Below are 21,742 nucleotides of genomic sequence, written 5' to 3'. Positions count from 1 at the left end.
GCGAAACCAGCAAAGCTTTGCTATCTCAGTTGTGCATTTACACCAACCTACTCCTGCTGACCTCGACAGCTAGAGCACCGCTGCCCCGGGTGAGTGAGGAAAAACCTGGCTGCCTGGCACAACGGAAGGCCGGACCACTGGACCGCCAGGCCGGCAGGTGCAGAGGGATGGAGGGATGGGGCAACGTGGCTTCAGGGAAGAGACTGCCACGCAGGCGTCCCTTCAGGCCCCAGGGCCAGTCGGCAGCCCTGAACCAGGTCTAGGGCGGAAAACCGAACACCGACACGTGGGCTGCAGATCTGGCTCTGCCACTAACTAGCTGCTCAGTTAACCTGTCTGTGCTCCCCAGAGGACAGCGGTGGCCAGAGTGGGTGCACCCATGTGACAGGGAGAGAGCGTATGGGAACCGCCTCCTCGCTGAGCCAACTGGCAGTACAGGTCGCCGCTGCTCCTCGGTGGCACGGCTGCGGCCAGCCCCTTTCTGCTCCTGGGCCCGCGGGAGGTCTGTTCTGCAGACGGCCTCCAGCCCCCGTCATCTTTGCCCCCCACCCCAGCCCCGCGAGCGCCTGCCTCACCTCGTGCTCCTGGTGAGCACCTGGCACTCCACGACCTCGCCAAACACCTCGAAGCGCCTCTTCAGTTCGCGGGAGCTCATGTCGCTGGCGAGATTGCGAATGTACACCCCGCGGCCTTCGCCCTGCCCGAGGGGGACAGAGAGGGACTGGTTATCACCGCCTGGCTTCCTGGAGCCCCTCAGGGACGGTCCCCAGTCCAGGTCACCCGGCTGAACGAGTGACACCAGCTGGGGCTGGAGTCCGAGAAAAGACAGTGCCACCATCCCAAGGGACCTGCCTTGAGGGTCAGCGGGGAACGTGGCCCCAAAGGAAGCGACTGCTCTGCTTAGAGGGATGATGAGGGCCTGGAGGACAGCAGGCAGGAGAACAGCGCCACTCACGCAGCTTCTGGATTTGCTCTGGGCCTGACTTTTTCTGGTAGGGGCGGGGGGGTGGGAACAGGCGAGACGAGGGCCAGGCCCCTCTGGGGGGAAAGCCATGTGGCAGGGGCAGAGGGCTTGGAGCCCCCACTGTCCTTGGTTTTGCCAGGGTGCTGTGTAGACACTGTAACTAAGAGGGCACCTGCACGATGCCAGGCCCCTGGAGCCGCCAGGAGAGGGAGTGGTAGAAGCCCCCCCCCCCCAACTACTCTACCACCTATGATTGGATCCAGTCAAAGCCACCGCCACCGGAAGACACTCTGATGTGCTAGAGAAGCCCCAGCTCTGTTCCTGTGGCTGGTCCGGACAGGCCTTCTCCAAAGAGGCTGAGGGCAGTGATTCTCCAGCGCCCCTCCTGTACCATGGAGGGCCTGCGTCCACTCGCGGGGGCTGCGCACCCCAGCCCAGGACCGCCAAGGCGCAGCTACGACGGCTGCAGGAACGCCCCCCCGCCCTCCGGCGGCCACTGCCCTCCCAAATCCCCCGCGGTGGCTCCTTTAGCCCAGCTCCCTCCAGACGACCACAGACACACAGCCTCCTTCCAGTCAAAACAGGACCGCTGGAGACCTTTTAGTGGTGATGCGATTAGCGCCACAGCGGGCCCCACACCTGTAATCACAGTGTTTACGGCTCAGGTGACGAGTCTGCTGGCTCCCTTCCGGCCCAGCCACGCGAGGGGGTACCCGTCTGTCCTGTTTGCTGGGTCACCCAGGGCCTGGAGCAGTGCCAGGCATGTCACAACTGCGGGGCGGCCGCGCACGGATTCCAAGCGGCCTGCAGCACCTGCCTGCGGAGAGCGGTGGGACCCTGGGCCCCGCCCCTGCCCGGAGGTGACGTGGGGCGGGGTGGGGTCAAGGGTGGCTGCCTTTCCCTTCCTTCCTCCTGCCAGCGAGGGGCGGGCTTTAGCTCCGGGCAGCCCTGGTTGCAGGGCCCCGACGGGCGCTTTTGCGGCCAACTCCGGGGAGGATGAGGGAGATGGGTCGGGACGAAGGGACCGGCTCTCATAGTCCCACAGCCCCGATCAAGCCGGGGGGACCCTCAGAGCTACAAGGCTCAACTCCCTGTGCACACGCGAGTAAACCGATTCTCAGGGAAGCGGGGAGCGGCCCGCGGTCGCAGAGACGTGGACCAGGGCTGGTCTGAGGGCCGCTCGGGGCAGGCTCTGCCCCGTCCCGGCCCTGCCAAGCCTCCGATCTGAGCCCTCACCTCGCCCACGGCCGCATGTTGCCAGGGCCCCTTGCTGCTGCCTGTTGGCGACGCTGTGCTCTGCTAAACGTGAGGGATCGAAGTGTGCTCTGCAGGCCCGGAGACCCTCAGAGGGCTTGGGCCCTCGAAGGCCTGGCATTTCCTGCCGCCCCTGCTCACCCCCATTCGCTCGCTCCGGGACCCCAGGTCACTTACAATGGCCTTTTCCCGCCGCTTCCTGGCGTGCCGGCCGCCTGGCGTTCCGTCTGAACACGGCCCTCTGCTCTCACATCTGTCAGTGGACAAGCAAAGCACAAGCTCTCACACTCGGCGGGGACCAGGGCACGGGCGGGGCACGCGAGCTCCAGGAGCCGAGGGGCGCTTCTCTGGCTTCCTTGGGACTCGGTCCTGCGGGAGCCCGGCTTCCCCCGCGGCGCGGCCCCAGGGCTGCATGTGCCGCTGAGCGCTGGGCCTGACACGTGCCCTCTGCCGGCTCCTGGGACGAGAGGGGCTGGCCCACTGCAGGGCTCGTCATGACCCTGGGGGACCTTTCTGTGCCACTAGGGCAGAGGGGCCCTTTCTCTTGCTCATGGTATTTGACCCGATGAAAAAAATCCCCCAGGGGAGCTCTCTGCTGGCCTAGTGGTTAGGACTTGGGTTTTCACCGCTGCGGCCCGGGTTCAATCCCCAGTCCGGGAACTGAGATCCCGCACCAAGCCGCTGCTCACTACGGCCAAAAAAACCAAACAACCATGAGGTCTTAGGCTTCCTCGTTTTCCAGATGAAAACTCCGAGGCCCAGGTTCAATAAGACACTTGCCCAAAGCTAAAAGGTGGGGAAGCTAGAGCTAGCGGGCGCTCTGCAGATGCTGGACTCTGCTCTCCCTCCAGCGGCCAGCGTCCGGCCAAGAAGCAACTGCTACCGCCATAGCCAGGGCGGCCCGTGAGCTAATCTGCCCGGTTGCCGGGCGCAAAGAGGTTTCTGAGAGCCACAGGCCAGCACCCTGCTGCCCCTGCACGCGGGGCTCTGCTTCCAAGGGCCAGGCTGGAGGGGAAGGAGCACAGCAGCCGGCCCGACTCCGACACACACTGCCTGCTCCCTGGGGGAAAGGGATCCCATGAGCAGGGACAGAAGCAGGGGCTCTGCCTTCGATTCTGGCTCTGCCACCTCCCTGCTGGGTGACCTTGGGCTGGGTGCCGGATGCCTCTCCAGTCCGTCACCTGTAAAACAGCGGGAATCAATGGCACCCCCTCTTCGGCCATGCGGGAGGATGGAATCAGAACAGGCCACAGATGCGTGGCCCAGAACAGCTCACCAACTGCTGACTGTATTTCTCTAGGGAAGCCCTGTGAGCCTCAGCTTTCTCATCCATTAAATGGGGAGACGCAGCAGACTCCCTCCAGGTGCATCTCTGAAGTTCAAATGGGGCAACAGAAAGGGACGGACGTGCAAACTTTAAAATGCTATTAAGTGGGAGCAGCAGCATCCATCTGCAACAGGGCTTGCCGTCCCCCCCCGGAAGAGCTGACAGTGGCTGGAAGACACCGCAGGGAGGGCTTGAGGTTTGCTATTAAACCCGCCTCAGGTGCTTCCTATCGACTGAGGTCTGGTGGTGGCATCACAGGTAAAGAAATGCTGATCTGGAGAAGAGGCTGATGACAGGTTTCACAAGCTTCTGGCCACCAAGCTGTGCCGGGCCGCTGAGAGCAGGAACCGAGGGAACCAGCTGGCTTTCTCCAGTGGCAAAGTCAGCCAGCCCTGCACTTGGCCCCAGAGTGAGAAGAGGAAAGTGAGGCTCCAAGGGGGGCTGCAGGGAGCCCCCAACTCTTTGCAGACGAGCCCATGGGTACAGGCCCTAAACGGATCAGGGGTTTGGGGCACGGAGGGGCAGAGAAGCCCCGTTGCTTGTGAGCCGTGCTGCAGGTGGACACTCAGAGCGACCCCGGGAAAGAACGCTCAGAGGGGCCCGGCCGAAGGCGCCTGACCACTCATCCTGGCTTACGACCTGGAAGGGCTTTTAGAGAAACTGGTCAAAACGAGTTCGCGATGAGGAGCAGACAGCTCAGGGCTTTGGCGCATCAGTGTCTGCGAAGCCCAGAGAGCCCCCAAAACTGAACGCCCAGCTAGATGCGGTCTGCTTCCATTAGATTTTCAGTTAAGAGCTACTGGCACAGAGTAGCAAATACAAAGCTGAATTTTTCTTAAAGTCTGTTCCTATCACCTGAATTCTGTTTCTCCGGAGCACGGCACTCTGGCCGTGGCGTTATTACCTGCAAACTGGTGAGAAATGGAAATTCTCCACTGCGACCCCCAGACCTACAAAGCCAGACCCTCAGGAGGCGGGGGCCAGCCTGGGGGGGAGGGTGACAAAGCCCTCCCGGTGACACAGCTGCAGTGCTCTGCACCCAAGAGCACCATCTAGCGGTCCCCAGGTGCACCGCGGGCACAGGGCTTCGAACCTCCACCCACTCTTCCCAGGCCTTCCCAGGGGAGAGCCAGGACCGGCCGTGATCAGAGACAGAAGCAACCTGTCCACCAAAATATGCCAGACTGCCAGGGTCTCTGCCCAGCTCCCCACGGACTTCAGGACTGGCTCCTCCCACAGGCTCCCAGCGCCAAGGTGAAAGCGCTCCGAGGGGGCGGCTGACGGTGAAAGGCGCAGCCCCGAGAAATGCGGATGAACCTGCTGGCTGGTGACATCCGGGTCTTTTCTTAGAAGGCAGGTTATGCTCATCTTTCCCTGCGCGTGAATGTCACACAGGCCCTGCATCGGGCGGTGTGCGGAGCCCTGGACCGCACGGGTTTGGGCTCCGCGGGCTGTTGTTTTTAACCCCAGGATTTCCCGACAGTAGACACTACAGTCCCGCACGGGCAGCAGCTGCTGAACCTGCAGGTGCGGAGGAACCTCGGACGAGGAGGCAGACTCTGAGTTTCTGACGCGATTTTTGACCGTGGGGACGGCTGGTGCCCTAACGCTCAAGGGTTGTTCAAGGGTCCGTGGTGTGTGTTTACCCAAACCCCATCTGCTTACAAGCAGAAAAGCAGAAACGGAGGAATCACGGGTCAAGTGCATTGAGCTCTAAGGCCCCCAAAGGCCAGAAAGTGGGTTTTCTTCTTCCTCGGGGCCCGGAGATGGGCCCCCGGGACTGCCACACAGCAGGCTTTGCTGGGCTCCAGAGGGGCCCACGGCGCCCCCGGAGGCCACCTCGCGGGCTCTGACCAGGACACAGGCCGCTCGGGAGACGCAGCCCTGCTCCCAGGGCCTCCCTGTCCCCTGACACCTTGGAACCGGGGGTCCGGAGGCCACCACCCTCCATACCTGAAGGTCCTTCGTGTGGCCGGTGACCGGGAGCGGCAGGATGACGAGCTGGAGCTGGAGCGGCTGCGGGAGCAGGGCTGCCGACCGGCCTTGCCCGGGGGGCTCTGGTAGGGGCAGTGGTCGGAGCGAGGGGGGCTGACCCCCGAGTCCTCTTCTTCATCGTCCTCCTCCTCCTCTTCCAGGAGGAAGCCGCTCTCGCCGCCGCTGCTGCTGCTGCCGTCCTCGAAGACCGCGTCGTACTCGGGGCTCTTGCAGGAGGCCCGGTCCTCGTCCTCCAGGGCCGCCTCCAGGACCCCAAAGTGCTTGGTGAGGCTGGCGCGGATCTCGTGGTCTCTCAGCAGCGCGCTGTCCTTGCTGGCGGCCCCGATGTCGCAGCCGCTGCCTTCCTCCCTGCCGGAGGCTTGCGCCTCAGCCCGCGGGGCACCTTGCTGGGGCCAGTCCTCGGGGGGAGCCCCAGACGGCTCCCAAGACCGCAGCACCTTCCTCTGCAGGGCGCCTTCGGGCTTGAGCACCTGGCAGTAGTCGTGGTCGCCAAACGAGCAGGAGAAGGGGCGCTTGTGACCAGCCTGGGAGGCTGGCGGGGCGGTGACGTGCCGCAGGTGGGACAGGAGCTCGCGCCGCTCCGGGTGCTTCTTTGGCAGCGTGTGGGCAGCGCCCGCGGCGGCCCCGAGTGGGAGGCCCTCCGGGGGGAGGCGAGGAGCCGCGTCTCGGCCTGGGCTGTGCTTGACGTCCGGCTTGAAGGGCTCCTCATCCGCGGGCTTGTACGGAGGCGTGGTGGGCGGGGTGAGTCCTGCTCGAGCAAGAGGAACACAACATGTGAGGCAGGGACAGACGGCCTTCCCGAGGGACACCGAGACCCTAGCCTGGGACGGCGGAGCAGCAGCTTCTGTGTCCCCACTCCCCCAACCCAAAGGAGGGCAGGCATCACTGATCAATCAGCGCGCTGCCGACCCAGCCTAGACGTGGCCTGGGACTCCTCACAGTCCATCAGCAACGACTCGGAGCGGGCACGAGGGAGAACCCACCTGCCATTCCTCCTGCAGCCCGGCAGTGGGAGCCGAAGCCCTCAGGTCACCCAAGACCTGTCTTCCTGCTCCGTCCCTCCACAAGCCCTCCCGGATGGCTGAGGTCCCCCCCCCCCGCCCCGCCTGTGTGCGGAGGGGGGCAGGCGGTGCAGGGAAAACCTCCCACCTGGATTTGACCACCCCAGGGACCTCGCGGTCCTGCTCCTGCCCTTGGCCTCCATCCTCCCCAGGCACGAGAGGGCGCCCGCCCAGTGCCCGAAACCTCTTCCTCTCTGGGGCTCTCGAAGCCCATAGGATCCGGCTGGAACCCATCAGCCTGGCGTCCCTCTGGGCCTCTGCTCTTGCCCGACCCCTGGGTCTGCCGCGGACCCACCCCGGGCACGCGTCTTGCTCCTCTGAGCCCTGCGTGTGCTCGTACTCCTCCCGTCCGTCTCTCCGACTTGACCCCACACGCCCAGCTCAGATGCCTGCTGCTCTGGTACCCTGTGCTTCCTCCCAGGCCACAGCCTGACCCCCGCCTGCCCTTCGGCCGTGTTTCTGCACAGGCTTTGGAAAGAGTGTGTATCAAACAGCACTTGTCGTGGGGAGGGTCCATCGGGGCTCCTTCGGGAAAGACTCATGTCTCTTTCTTTTTGCACCAGGTCATGTGCCAACTGCTGGCAGCTGAGCGAGCGGCTGAGCCCAGGCCCCGACTCCCCTTGTAACGCCCTCGGTGTGTATCTCAGGACCCAGTACAGCCTGTGCAGTGGCGGCAAGGCCGGCTCGATGGGGCAACCCAGCAGCCGAGGCCCCGGCTCACCTGCCGTGCCACACAGCTCCACTGCCAAGGTCTGCTCGCAGTTCTTCTTGCCAAAAGGAGGGTCACTGGTGGGGCTGGGGAGGATAGGAAGGGAGAAGCCAGTTGGCGGCAGGTTCCACCACCCGAGACGACAAGGGGACACGGGGACAGACCCTGCTCTGCTGCCCATGAGGGGCGGGGATCCCCCACACCAGCTGTCAGAGGACGTCAAAGCCACAGAGCTCTTTCAGGGGACACGCGCGGCCCGCCTCATCTGACAGCGGAACACCTGAGACCCACAGAAAAGAGACCTGCCCAAAGCCACGCGGGCTCTCAGCTTCCCCCGAGCCCGCAGAGACCAGCTTCTCAAGACAGAATCCCTTCCAAGGAAGCCCCGCGTGGCCATGCGGGCAGGGGTGGGGACCCGGCCAGGCGCGTGGGCTGATGAGCGCCTAACACCTGACAAGATAAGAAAAATAAACCAACGATTTCTAAAAGTCTACCTTTGCGACAAGGCCAGCAGGAGGCACCTCGGAGAGTCTGAAAAGAAGAAAAAGAAGCAAGTAAGACTCCCCAACATGGCACTGCAGGTAGATGTTTCTCTCTGGAGGAGCCCCTGCACTTCACAGCCTTGAGCCGCTGCCTTCAGGCATGTGACCCAAAAGCCTCTGCCCTTTGGGGGGAAGGACAGGAGCAACCGCAATCCAGCAATCCACGCTCATCGCGGCAGCGGCGGCTCTAAGGGTGCCAGGGCGACCCCTTCTGGCCAACCCGGGTAGTGCCGTGAAGCCCGCGGCCACAGCGAAGGGCTCTGCCCGGCAGATGCACGGCTCACTCACTAGCTCAACTGGCCTCCGTTTCTGTGCCTGAAAACAGGGATGCCATGGCTCCCTGCCACACGGGCTTCCTGTGAGGTCACAGGGGACGATCTGAGGGGTCCCAGCCCGAGGCCAAGCACGGAATCCATCACTGCTCTATTAGTGACGGCCACTACCCTTGCCACTTAAAGTTCAGCCCCGCTTTACCCACACGCCTTCTGTCACATCGCCACCCAGGACGTCTTTATTTTCCAGATGGCATCTGTGTGTCTACTTGGCTGCACCTGCAGCATGCGGACACTCCCGGGCCAGGCATCGAACCCAGGCCGCAGCAGGGACGCCACTGGATTCTTAAGCTGCTGTGCTACCAGGGAACTCCCCCTAGGAAGCCTATTGAGAGCCCTCATCACAAGCTGTAGTTAGTGCCCTGTTCTGCTTCCTCTTCCGTTGCCTGTCTCCCCACTGAAACACAAGCCCAAGCGGGAGGGCACTGCTGCCCCTGGTCCCCGAGGGGTGCCTGGCCCACGCATGGCGAGAAACCCAGGCGAGTGGGTGAGGGCTGAAGCTCTGCCCAACGAGCCCACCACACAGGAAGGGGAGCTGAGAGCCAGAGAGGGAAGGCCCTGCCCAGCCCCGGGCCCCTGGGGCCCGTGCAGCCGCATCCGCCACAACCCGTCCCTGCCCCACTCGGGCCACCGACTCCGACTACCTCTGGAAGGGAGGCGCGGGCAGCTGGGGTCCTCCTCCGTGTCCCCACACCCGCTCTCACAGGGGCTCTCCAGGGCCGGGATCTGGGGTCCCCGTAGGAGCTGCCGGTCTTGGCCACTGTTCTCGTGCGTGGGGGTGCCCGGCGCCCCCTCCACGTCGCAGGCATCGGGGGCCAGGCGCAGCGAGGACAGAGCCCCTCGGGGCTGCTCGGGAGCCGGCGGCTCATCAGTGAACGTCAGCCAGGGGCCCAGCTCGGGGTTCAGTCTCCTGGAGCGCCGCACGGGGCGCACGGAGCCCTCGCGCTTCCTCCCCAGCTTGGCCCACGGCAGGCCTCGGCCCGGCCTTCTCCGGCCCCACTCCTCCTCGTCCTCGTCCTCCTCGTCCTCCTTCTCGTCTTCCTCCTCCTCCTCCTCCTCGTCCTCCTCTTCCTCCTCTGGCTGCGGCCTGGCTGCCCGGCCAAGGTGCCCTCTCACTTCCAGCCGCAGCGGACGCAGGCTGGGTCTGGGCCCGGAGCTCCTGGGTGAAGCCGCGACCCTCACCTCCTCCACGGGGGACGGGTGGCCTGCGGAGGCCGAGGCCGGGCTGTCTCGGGGCCGGGGCGCGAGGGAGGCGTAGACAGGCGTGGCCAGGCGGTAGGGCTTGCTGACATCACAGAGGACATCTTGGGCCAGAAGCTCCCTCAGGATGGAGAACTCGGGCCAGGCGGCCTTGGGAGGGTGCGGGGCCCGCGGCCCGGGCCTGGCCGGCTTGGAGAGGCTGCGGCAGGCCTGGGGCGCTGGCTCCGGGGCCTGAGCGGGCAGCTTCCTCTGTGGGAGGCAGTAGGCGTGCATGTAGCGAATGAGCTGCACCATGGCCTGTGCGTCCGCCTGGGGAACCTGGGCGCCGGGGCCCGCCCTGCCTGGCGCTGCAGAGTCCCGGGGAGAAGCTGGAGCAGGCCGGGGGCTCGGGCAGTCCTCGCCCGCCTCCTCGTCCTCCTTGGCCGGCAGCCGGGGACTCGGGGCGGGTGGCGGCGGCGGGCCCCTATCGGGGGAGCGGGCTTTAGCCCGGGGGCAGGAGGGCTCCGAGGTAAGGTGCTTATGCAGCTCCGTGCAGGCCCGGCTCTGAGGCTGCGACGTGGGGGCCTTCCTGTCCTGGGTGCTGTCCGTCTGGAGGGGCAAAGAGGCCAGAGTGAGAAGGGCGGCCACACTGCTTCTCCCCGCTGCCCACCCTGCAGCCGCTGGCCAGGCCCGGCCTGTCTCACCAGCATCGTCGAGGTGGCCAGGCTGCCCCACTCCATCCCCAGTTTCCAGCACGGGGCCTGGCCCCGGGCAGGGCTCAGGCGCTGAGGGACGAAGGGCCGGGCAGCCTCTAACAGGCCCCCCAGCTCTGGGTCTCGCGCTCTCCAGACTGAAAGCCCCGCTCTGACTAACGTGCCTCAGCGAGCGCCAGGAAGCACGTTCGTGGTGGCCTGGGAACGGGCGTGGGAACAGCGATGAACCGTCAACAGGGGCCCTGGGGAATGCTCCTGGGCCAGGGAACTGTTCTAAAACTGGACTGTGGTCACGGCTGCACGACTCTGTACATCCCTAAAAACCACCGGGCCACGCTTCTGAAACAGGTCCACGACACCTGCATAAAGCTGCTAAAAAGTCTGTCGCGTCCCAGTGCCCATGGGGTGAAGGGGTGGCCAGGCGTCCAGGGGGTCTGGTGATCAGGCCGCAGCCAACCACCCTTTCCAGCCTCATCTGCCCCCCGGGGCCTCGCTGCCCCTGCAAACATCTCGGCTGGGGCCAGACTGGATTCCAGGGTGTCACACGCCCCTGGGTGCCTCCTCGGCTTCCAGGGACAGCCTGGCTCACGGAGCAGCTTAGCGGCCACCCCCGATAGGACAGGACACGAGGGGCGGGCCTCTGTTTGGGGAGGTCAGCGGGACACGTGGGAAAGGGGCACAGGCCGCTGAGAAAGACAGCATCCCGATTCCGCCCCGGGATGCGAGCCTGGACCCGGCAGTCCCCTGCAGCCGCGTCCGGGCACAAGAGGCAGGGGCTGGGTGCAGGCTTGGAGCTACAAGGATGCTGGCAAGTCACGAAGCTCAATGAGGAAAGAGGGACCCGCTTCCTTCCTGGGTGTTCACGCAAGAGCTTCCAGCTCTCTGGCAGCTGCCCCGGGAGCAGCCAGACTCCTTGGTGTCATCTCCACGGCGCCGGCAGGGATCTTACGCTTCAGTCTGTCAACTCATTAGAAGAAACTTCCAGGAGTCCCTGCTGTGGCTCAGGGATAACAAACCCCACAAGTAGCCATGAGGACGTGGGTTTGATCCCTGCTCACTCGGTGGGTTAAGGATCCGGCACTGCTGTGAGCTGCGGCGTAGGCTGCAGATGCGGCTCGGATCCTGTGTTGCCGTGGCTGTGGTGCATGCAGGCCGGCAGCTGACGCTCCGATGGGACTCCTAGCCTGGGAACCTCCGTATGCTGCGGGGGCGGCCCTACAAAGGCAAAAAATAAACTTCCTGAGGGCAGGACACCTCCTCCTGGGTAGCTCTAACCCAGCATCCAACAGGTGCCTGACCCCGAGGTACAGGGGACCCTTGGACAACGTGGGGTTGAGGGAGGGGGAGACCGGCCAGGCAGAGAACCCGCTTATACCGAGTGGGCAGCCCTCGCTCGCTCTCTGCGCGTCCTCTGCATCTGTGATTCAGGCCACTGTGGGCTGCGTGTGCCCAGCGTGTACCGCGGACAAAAGCCCCGAGGAAGCCGACCCGTGCAGGTCAAAGCCAGGGTGTTCAAGGGTCCACTGTGCATGCAAAGTCCAGGGCTCCTTCTAGAACCCCAGACTGGCCTGGATCTCAAGCCGTGCCCAGCACATCGGTAACAAGGGTTGTAGGAGGAGCGAAGGGGGGGGCGGGAAGTGGGCTGAACCCCAAGAGCCCTGGAGGCGCGGGTGGGTCTGGAGGCACGCGCGGAAATACCTTGACACCAGGCCGCTGGCTTCGGGACCGGAGGCCTGCCTGGCGCCAGGCGGTCCCCTCCTTCTGGGAGTCAGAGGTCAAGGTCGGGGAGGACGCGGCGAGGAGGAGTTTCTGCAGCTGTGGGAGAAGCGGGGGGGGGCGGGGGGCTGAGCTGCAAGCCAGAGACGCGGAGACGCGCGTGGTGGCGAGACGCCCTCGGCGCCACCCAGGCCCCGACCCCCATCGGCCGGGACCAGGGAAGAGCAGGGTGGGGGGTGGCATTTAGCCACCTAGACTGTGCTCCCGGTGTGTGGGGCACAGAGAGCAGGCTGTGCGACTACCTCGAACACACAGAGTATTCCCAGAAAGTGCCACCCTCTCTGCCACGAACCAGTTAATGACCCAAGCGGAGTCCCTGATTTTGAGCAACGTCGGCCCATTCTACTACTGAAATAGGATGTGTCCACTTGATTCGGACCCTGCATACGCTCGCCGTACAGACAGACAGACGGACTCACACGAAAGATCTGCACTGAGGCCCCACGATGGCTCTCTGGTACGGGACTGCAACTACTTCCTTCTGTTGTTTTTGCTCACTCACATTGGTTTAAAAATTAGTTTCTTACATTAAACAAGTGACAGAGTGCACAGATTCTCAGGGCCTTGCTTTTTCCTTCCTCTGGCCACCCCTACGGCATGCGGAAGTGCAGGGCCAGGCGGGATGCTCACTGCCACAGCCACTTACTACGAGTTGTCACAAGGGATGGGATAAGTCTACTGGACACAAGGAAATGGAAACATGAAAATGCACGGGGGTTTTTTGGCCACGCCCACAACATACGGAATTCCCCAGGCCAGGGATCAAACCTGGGCCACGAGAGCAACCTGAGTCACAGCAGGGACAACAACAGATCCTGGACCCACTGAGCCGCCAGGGAACTCTTCTCAGGGCCTTTTATAGCACTAGGGTGTGCTGGGAGTCTGGACGGTGAGTCTCCCCGAGCGCCCAGCCCAGTGCCTGAAACGAGTGCCGTCTAAGGCAGAGAGGGGACCCCTGGTGACATCAGGGGTTCCGTCTGCTGCTGTGAGGTGCGATCTCTAGAGTCCCACACGGAATTCCGCTCCTCACTCCCGGTCGTGCTGGGACTGCTGCTTCGGTGGCATGTACTGAGCCACCGCGTTGTGCCAGGCCCTGCTCTAAGTGCGTCCGTGTATTAGCGGCTGTGGGCCTCCCGCCCGCCTGTAAGAAGCACCGCGACCCACACCCTGCCCCGCAGGCCAGGAAGCGAGGCAGAGAGAAGCCAGGTGCCTACGGACGCGTCCGCATCCAAACCCAGGCGGCCGGATTCTAGTCTGAGAGGAAGCACGACCCTCACTGGCCAAACGGAGGCGGGAACGAGCCCACTCTTGTGTCCAGCACAGACAGGGCCTGAGCCAGCGGCCCCTTCTGCTCTGGGGAACATGAAGGCAGCAGGAAAGAAGGAGGAGGGCCTGGCCCCAGAGTCCCAACACCAGGGTTCTGGCTGCTGTGTGACCCTGGGAGGGTCCCCCTCCCTTGCTGGCCTCATTTTCCCAAGATGCACCTGACACCCCCAAGGGCCTACCCAGCTCTAACGCTCCACCCGCCGAGACCCCTTCCAGCTCCAGTGGGCTCTGGGGCATCTTGGCAGCCCCCCCGCTGCTACAGCGCTGAGGTGAGGAGCCCACGACAGGCGGGCTGAGCTGGACGTCGGAGGCCAGGACAGCCAGGCTTTCGGCACCTTCAGCCCGAGTCAAGGGCAGCCGAGCCCTTCGGAATCTGGGAGAAGCCGAGACCTCTCCCCAGAAACCCGTGGCTCCACGTATGGGGCTCCACATTCCACATGCCCTCGGGAGCCCCTCGCTCCGGCTGGAGTCGGAGCCGATCCGAGCTCTTTGGAGGACGAGCTGGAAGGATTCGTCCAAACTGATGAAACACCCCATGGCCTGAGACCCAGGAATTCCTGGTCTAGGACACAGGACAGGCCTGAACGAGGACCCAACTACGGCGACGAAACAGCGAAGGAGCTGGAACAGGGCGGGTTTCCAACCGGGAGAGCGGTTAAGTCAGTTACGGTGCATCCTTACGAAGGAACATTATGTAGCCGACAAAAAGGATAAAATAGCACCATCTCTGCTCATCTGGGAGTTTCCAAGACAGGCCCGTTCACCGAGCAAAGCAAGGTCAGAGCAGTAGGTGACGGAGGCTCCCTTTAGCAGTTAAAAACCTCAGGTGGAAGGGGACCGCCACGCAAGAGATGGGTCGGTAACCATGGTTACCTCCAGGGAAGGAGAAACAATTTTGAGTTGGGTAAGGAGGTTTTGCTTCTAACGATTACCTCGCGCCCGAGTGTTTACTATGTGTGTGTGTGATCTTTAGGAAAACACTTGCATTTAATTGCAACAGGTTTACACACACTCGGGGCCGATCCAGGACATGCCCACGGAGGCCTCCCAGGGCCTCCCTGGGTGTCTGCCGCGAACCCTCACCCCTGCAGGGGCTGGACCTGGTTCCCTGCACCCGCCGCCCCTGACACCAGACACCACATCCCGGGCCACCGCCATCCCTTCCGCTGAAACCGGTTCTCACCAGCGAGAGCTCCTCCGCCTCAGGGGCCGGGCCGGGGGCCCTCGCCGGAGCCGGGCTGGGGGGCGCAGAGGAGGGGGCGGGCGACGCGGACGCGCGGGAGGGTGAGTCTCCATCGTCCAGGGCTGGGAAGGTGGCCAGACCCACGTCGTCTTCGGGGATGTCATCCAGGGTTTCCGTGAGGGCCGCCAGCAGGGCCTCGTTCTCGCTGTCGATGATCTGCAGGGAGCAGAGGGACGCGGCTGCTCAGCGCCGGGGGCAGGGCACACCCTCCCGCCAGCCCGCTCAGGTCCCCTCGGGGTGCAGGGACAGCAGACGCCCCGGGACGGAGCGGGGCGCTCTGAGCACCACGCAAGTGCGCAAGCAGGCAGCAGGTGGTGATGGGGTCCCAGGCTGGGCTCTGGGCTCATCGGCATGTCACCCCAGGCCCAGGGCTGGCCACGTGAGGGACACCGGTCCCCTCCTCCAAGGTCAGCCACCTCACTCCACAGCCTCCCGCGTCCAAACCCCTGGACAGGGCCCGAGGCTGGTCTCTGCTGCCACTGGCAGCCCCCCCGCCAGCCTCTCCGACCCTGGGGCCCAGCAGGTGGTACAAAGTCTGGATGCTTCGAGGTTCGACCGTGACAGAACAGCTGGCGCCCCCCCGCCACTCCCAGGGCTTGCACCTCGGTCACTCACGGATGGGCATCTGGGGCGGTGGCCACAGCCAGGCCTGAGTCCACGCTTACCCACTGCGACAACAGGACCTGCTTCCCGAGAGGACGGAGCGAGGTTACACACGTACGACGTGCAGGAAACGGCCTGGCGCCCAGCAGCACGTGTCGCCGCGGTTATCACCACGGCTCTGACTGCTCTTACTGCTCCTGGGACGATGGTGGCCACCCCAACGCTGCTGTTACTACCACCAGTACCACCAGTACCACCCGTGTTGCTACCACATCTGCGACTCCTCCCAGGGTGACAGTGACGACCATGGGGACGACAATGGGGGTGGCTGATGGTGGCCGTGGGCAGTTCCTCCCCCCCCCCCGCCCCCCGCCAGCACACACATCCTGAACGCTGCTCTGTGCCCGCTGCTGTCTGGGCACTGGGGATGCGGCCCCTGCCCTCAGGGAGCGTACCCTCCAGCGGAGAGAAGAGTCAAACAAGGACACGAACCAGATCATTTCAGAGACGGAGATGAGAGAGCCTGGGAAACAAATGCCAGGAAGAACACGGCGCCACCGCCCAGGCTTTTGCAGCCGTGGCAAAAGGATGCTCTGAGCAGCCAGCACTGCCCGGGCTGCGGGATGAGAGGTGCCAGGCAGGCTCAGAGCTGAGGGACAGGAACTCGGCTGATGAGAGGCAGATACACCGCCTCGGGTAACCCCTCCGTACCCTCCTGGGGCAGGGGGCACTATCCTATCGCCGCTTGCCATGTGAGGAAAGGGGCTCATGGGGGTCGACCGCGTGTCCTGGGCGTGTGTCACTTATTCACACGGCAGATCCGGGAGGTCTCACAGGGGGCCCGGAGCGCCCTCCCCGACGTCTTAGCCCTGGGACACGAGGGGCAGCGCGCGCCCCCAGACACCAGCCCACCGCCCTGGGCGCGGCAATCACAGTCCTGCGAGGAGGCCACGCGTGCCGGGCCTGTGCGGGCAGGAGGCGGGTCCGCGTGGGGCGCCGTCCCCGGCCTCCTTCCCACCCCAGCTCAGGACGTTTATCCTTCTCTGCAGGAAGTTCGACTGCAACACGCCCCCGTGTCGGCCCTCTGGCTGCGCCCAATCTGAGCCAGACCCTTCGGCCGGAGCAGCAGCTGAGAACTGAAGCAGGAACACGGGGAAAAGGGAGCAAACGCGTTTGTGAGTTTGGACCAGAGCTAAGGATAAAAGGAAGGTCAAAAGAAAGCTTCAGGTGGGCCTGACCCGGGTCCAGGGGGTCAGGGCTGCAAGGGACTCGAGAGGCAGCCGCCATCCTCACCCTCAGATGGCCCCCAACCCACGTTCCCAGAGCAACTTCTCCGGCTTGGTGGGGAACTAAGCTCTCGGGACCTGGGGGTCAAGGACTCCTCCCGGGGCGGGGCGGGGCTCTGCCCCTGACGGGGTGACCCTGGGGAGTCCTTTCCCTCCAAGCTCGAGCCGTTCCTCTAAGGCTTCCCAGGAAGGCCGGCCGGAGGCAGTGGGGCAAGTGCTCCTGGAAGCGCACCCAGCTCAGTGGCCGAGCGTCGGAGGCCTGAGGCAGATCACCGAGGAGAATGAGTGAACAAACAATGAACCCCTACCGCTGGGCAGAGGCGGAGATGGGTGTCTCAACAGATTCCAGAGGGAAGTTATGAGTTACTCAGAAACATCACCTGCACTGGGTGGAAGGAATGTTCCTGCTTTCACGGAAGAGGAGTGGGGCCTGGAGATATTCTCAGTTACAGCAGGTACCAGAGCTGGAAGGGCCTGTGGCGATCACGGAGTGTCCAGGGGCGCCAGACATGCAGCCTGGGTGCAACTGCTCCCCTGGGTAGGGCCAAACCCACGGCATATGGAGGTTCCCAGGCTAGGAGTGGAATCAGGGCTGCGGCCGCCGGCCTATGTCACAGCCACAGCCACAGCCACGCGGGATCTGAGCCACGTCTGCGACCTACGCCACAGCTCACGGCAACACCGGATCTCCGACCCACTGAGCGAGGTCAGGGATGGACCCTGCATCCTCATGGGTTGTAGTCAGGCTCCTTTCCACTGCACCACAACGGGAACTCCTCTGCCAGCGTATTTCTTAACACAGCCCCCCTGGCGGGACCGGAGACCTGCTCAGTCGGAGCTCAGGAGGAAGCCCTCCTGCCCCCTTGTTTTGGGGTGGGGGCAATGAAGGTGCAGGAAAGAGACTTGTCACGGTCACGTGGCAAGTCCGGAGGGGTGGCGAGGGTGCGCAAGGGCTTACTGGGTGCCAGGCGCGGAGCTGAAATGAACTCAAGGCGGCAGGGACCCCAAGGAGCCCGGAGAGGTTGGGTAAAAACAACAGGACTAAGGGGAGGCCTCCCGAGGCTCTGCAGCCTTCCTGGGGCGGGTCCAGCTCTGGACAGCCAGGCAGGGCCGGGGTCCTGCCCCTGGCTGGGAAGAAAGGCCCTGCGTGCCAGCGGCACCCCGGATAACACGTGGCAGGGAGCCATGCGGCCCCCTCCTCTTCCTGGGCCCCTCTGCTCTGCTTGGAAACAGAGCGCAAATTAATGGAGAGTTAATCAGCTGCAGAAGGGATATTAATAGACGCGGCCCAGCCGCGCCCTCCCGGAGCTGCTCGGGCGCCTCTGAGAACCGAGGGCCCGCCTCCTCCTCAGAGCCTGCGGGGCTGGAGGACGAACGCACAACGGACTCCGGCCACGCCGAACCCCCGGCCGGCCCGGGGTGGAACCGGGGGTGCAGGACACCCAGGACATCAGCTTCCCTCCCTTCCTTCTGGGGGTGAGTCCCGAGGTGGCGTCGGCGCCTGAAGGACCCACGGACAAAGGCCCACCGCGCTGATCCGGGCCCCTCCTCCTTCCTCACGGGGGCAACGGAGGCCCGACCACAGCCACGCGGCCCGGGGTGACAGAACCGCCAAACGCCTGCTTCCTCCAAAAGCACCTTCCAAGTTTAGCCAACGGCGGCCCTGGGCCCTAGGACGGCGGCCCCGAGAAACGGAAGGTGCCCTCCACTCTCCGTCCGTCTCTGCAGCCGTGGTGCCAGCCGACCGCGAGAAGAGCTCGGCTCCGCCACGAGCCCACTGGCCGGGACTTTGGGCCGGTCCCGTCCGGTCCTCGGCAGCAGGGACAGTGCATAGTCAGTGTCTCCATTCACAGGGTGGAGGCCTTTCCACGGGCAAGGGCCCCACCGAAGAACAAAACGCGGTTTGTCCTCGAGGAGCTCCGAGCCTAGGGCCCCAGGCCGGCACCCAGGGTGGGAGCTCGGGGCAGCGGGGACTGAGCGCCAGCCTCCGGACGGGCCAACAGGAGAGCCGGGGGTCGAAGGAAGGCTTCGCCTGATGAATAAGCCTCGAGAAGGTGTCGCTCTGCGCGGAGCCCCGGGACGAGAACGCGGTCATCGCGATGCCGTGTCGCCCCGCGCAGGGGCCACGACGGGGGCGATGCGACGCCCATCACGAACGACCCGCAGGGGCACAGGTGTGCAATGCGCGGAGCCGACCCGCCCCACGAGAGCAGGTGGGGGGCGCAGGCGCAGAGGGGCCGAGCGCCAGGCTTCTGCCACAGCCCCCCCCCGCCCCGTCTGGGAAGACGCCTCTGCCTTCCTCGCTTGCCAAGAGCCCGGGGGCCACCCCAGGCTGTGTCAGACCATCTCCTGCACATAGTAGGACCTCTGCAGGAGCCGACCAGCGCGTGTGGCCAGTCGCTGAGTAGGGGGAGGCGTCCACACAGCATCTGAGTCCCCCGGAAGCTGGTCCCTCTGCGGGGGGAGCAGCACAGCGCAGCTAATCCCACTGCTGAGCCGGAAGCAGAGCCCAGCCCCTCGGATCCTCGCAGGGTCACCAGAGACGGTGTGGAGCGACGAGGGGTTTAGGTTCCTGGCTTGGAGTCTACACTCTGACCCTTCCCAGCACCGCTGCCTCGGGCACGTCACTTCCCCCTTAACATACACAACCCAAGTGTGGCTTCCGCGCCTGTGTGTGGGCGGTGCTGCCTCTTATTTATAGGTTAGAATGATCCTGGGGAAAATCCAACTCGTAAGGTGGCCCAGAAGACTGTGCAGGATCTGGCCCCCGCCCAGCCCTCCTCCCCCAACCATTTCCTGCCACTGTCCCCTTGGCTACACCCTACAGCCCTCCCGTTCCCTCGCCCAGCAGGCTTTCCTGCTTCCTGGCTCATCTTCACATGGCTCCTCCCTCTCCTCCCCAGGAAGGACCTTCCTGACCACCCTGTCTCGCTCTTTTTTGTTTTCTGAGGGCCACACCTGTGGCATGTGGAGGTTCCCAGGCTAGGGGTCAAATTGGAGCTACAGCTGCCAGCCCACACCACAGCCGCAGCAATGCCAGATCCAAGCCATGTCTGTGACCTACACCACAGCTCACGCCAACACTGGATCCTGAACCCCCTGAGCAAGGCCAGGGATCAAACCTGCATCCTGAGGGATGCTAGTCAGGTTCTTAACCCACTGAGCCACAACGGGAACTCCGCGACCATCCAGTCTTTGGATGCTCTTCTCGTCCCAGCTTTCCTCCTACCATGCCCAGGCCACAGGGGACCTCTGTTTGTTTGTGGGTTAACGGATCAAGGGTCAGTCTTCCCTGTAGACCCCAGAGTCCACCGATGCACACAGTGTCTGCCACAGGGGGAGCTCCAGAAACATTTCTAGGAGGAACCATACCATCCGCCAGGACTGTCTGCGAGGACGCTCACGGCACTGGCTCGGTAGACGGTGTGTTACTGTTAGGGTCGCTGGCGTCGTTCTCACCCCCATCGTCATCCCCTCGCCAGGCAGGCGCAGGGAGCCATGGCTTCTCCCCCAGTCCTCACGGGGGAGCACATTCCAAGGAAAGAATAGTGAGACCGAATGGACCCACCAGCTTCAACACAGCCAATCTCGTTTCCTCCATCACCCGACACGTGCCAATGCACGCAGGCACCGCTGTCCTCCGAAGCGAGTCCCAGACACCCTGCTGTCCCATGTGAGGCCGAGGCTGCGATCGGGGCGCACAGAGGGAGAGGCGTGGAAACGCACGGCGCTTCTTAAAGAACCTCTCGGCTCCAACGGGAAAATGGAGCAAACTATACGAATGTGAGCTGCGAAGAACATTAAAGGAGCTGAGCCACACAGACAGGGATGGTCCCGCCACAGGGAAGGCGAGTCACTCCGACCGCGCCGTCGGCCTGGGTAGGAAGCCCCTGCTCAGGAGGCGGGCGAGCCGGGTTGGAGGCCGGGTCCGCTGCCCTGAGGTTCATCACTTAGGCACGTGACCCTCAAGCCTCAGCCTCCCCACCTGTGAAACGGGGGAATGGCCACGTCTGCTTCCCAGGGTGGCAAGGAGACTCAGTGGACCGCGCGGGCCTCGGCACCTGGCCAAGGGGGGGGTGGTTCTGACGGGGGCTCCCAGAGAGCGGCCCTGCCCAGCCCTCACTTTCCGAGAGGGTGACACCGCCTGGAGGGGAAGCAAGAGCTGCCAAGATCAAGTGCATTTCCAGGACCAGGGACAGGGGCCCAGGAGCCCTGGCGGGGGAGCCAGTGCAGAAGGTGGCTCAGGGCAGAGTCGGGGCGGAGGCGCGAGGGCGAGGCTCGGAGGGCACACCTGCAAGAGCTCGGCGTCACGGGGGCTGTACTGGCCGGGGTCCGCCTCGGTGCCCTCTGGGCACCACTGCAGCTCCTCGAAGCAGGTGGCCGAGTCCAAGTCGCCGACGTCCAGCTGGGAGAGGTCGAGCTCCGGAAAATCAGCGCAGAGTTGCTCCTCCCCGGACACCCCACTCTGAGGAGACAGGAAGGAAGGAGGTGGGTCAGAGCTGAGCGCGGCCAGACTCAAGCAGGGACCCTCACTCGCGCACATCGCAGCCAGTCTGGGCCCTTGGCTGCCTTTTCCAATGCCCGATTTTGCGAAGAACGCCCAAGAAATGCAAAGACGGGCCGCGCCCTCTTGCAGCTGTTGAATCTACAGGAGCTGAGTCAGGCCCTGGCAGTGCAAATTCCCCCCCACACACTCCTACACATCCCTCAAAGCCCTGCCCAGGGAGCACCTCTTTTCTCTCACCAAAGATGTTTTGTTGAAAACTTTACTACAACCTGTAAATAGAGATCTACTCTTTATCTAACTGCTCCCACGAAAGGCGGTTTCTGAAGGCCACAATCCCGCTCTATGAACAGTGAAAAACAAAAGGCCGTAATAAGGGCTGACATCGCTGAGTGATTGCTACGTTCTGGGAAACAGCCACCCATGTTCCCAGGAATACGTGTCACGTCTAAAGCGTGCATGGCCACCTGCCAGCGGACAACAGGGAAGTAAGACCGTGAGCACCTGGATTATGGCGTGTGCCACGGCGCTGGGGACAAGAACACGACACGATGAAAAACACGAAACCGAGGAAGCTCAGCAGATGCGACTGGCCTACGGGTGCGAAGACGGAGACGGACGTAAGCCACACATTTCTCAGGATAACGGCTGCCCAGAACACCGTGCAAACACGCAGGGAAAGGTCTAGGAGGCCACGACCCCCTGCTGGTGGGGGAGCAGGGGTGGGGGAGTCACGGAGAACCCTGGGAACAGGGCCGACCAAGTGCTTCTCAGAGTGTGGCCCCAGGGCCGGCAGAGTCAGCACCACCTGGGAACCTGCTGGAAATCATGCAGATTCTCAGGCCCAACCCCACACCAACCGGCTCAGACGGCCATCGCCTTCTCACCCTGGGCTCCTGAGTGTAACAGTTACCAAAAGACGGGCTGC

General features: G+C 63.9%; 1 protein-coding gene across 1 annotated transcript in view; it reads right to left on the bottom strand.

Annotated features, from left to right (window-relative positions):
* The window catches only part of PPARGC1B (PPARG coactivator 1 beta), a 102,212-nt gene that overhangs the window by 10,247 nt on the left and 70,223 nt on the right, over positions 1–21,742 (bottom strand). Inside the window, exons 2-10 of the mRNA XM_047779032.1 lie at positions 20,602–20,775; positions 14,362–14,577; positions 11,775–11,891; positions 8,829–9,972; positions 7,805–7,841; positions 7,323–7,396; positions 5,499–6,288; positions 2,396–2,471; positions 576–697 (exon numbers count right to left, since the gene is read on the bottom strand). Coding sequence (XP_047634988.1) covers positions 576–697; positions 2,396–2,471; positions 5,499–6,288; positions 7,323–7,396; positions 7,805–7,841; positions 8,829–9,972; positions 11,775–11,891; positions 14,362–14,577; positions 20,602–20,775 — 2,750 coding nt within the window. The remainder of the gene's footprint in view (positions 1–575; positions 698–2,395; positions 2,472–5,498; positions 6,289–7,322; positions 7,397–7,804; positions 7,842–8,828; positions 9,973–11,774; positions 11,892–14,361; positions 14,578–20,601; positions 20,776–21,742) is intronic.

The sequence above is a fragment of the Phacochoerus africanus genome, chromosome 4 (genome assembly GCF_016906955.1).
Source record: "Phacochoerus africanus isolate WHEZ1 chromosome 4, ROS_Pafr_v1, whole genome shotgun sequence".
NCBI lineage: Eukaryota > Metazoa > Chordata > Mammalia > Artiodactyla > Suidae > Phacochoerus > Phacochoerus africanus.
Note: the sequence above shows the minus strand (reverse complement) of the source record. Positions and strands in the feature narration are given on the sequence as shown.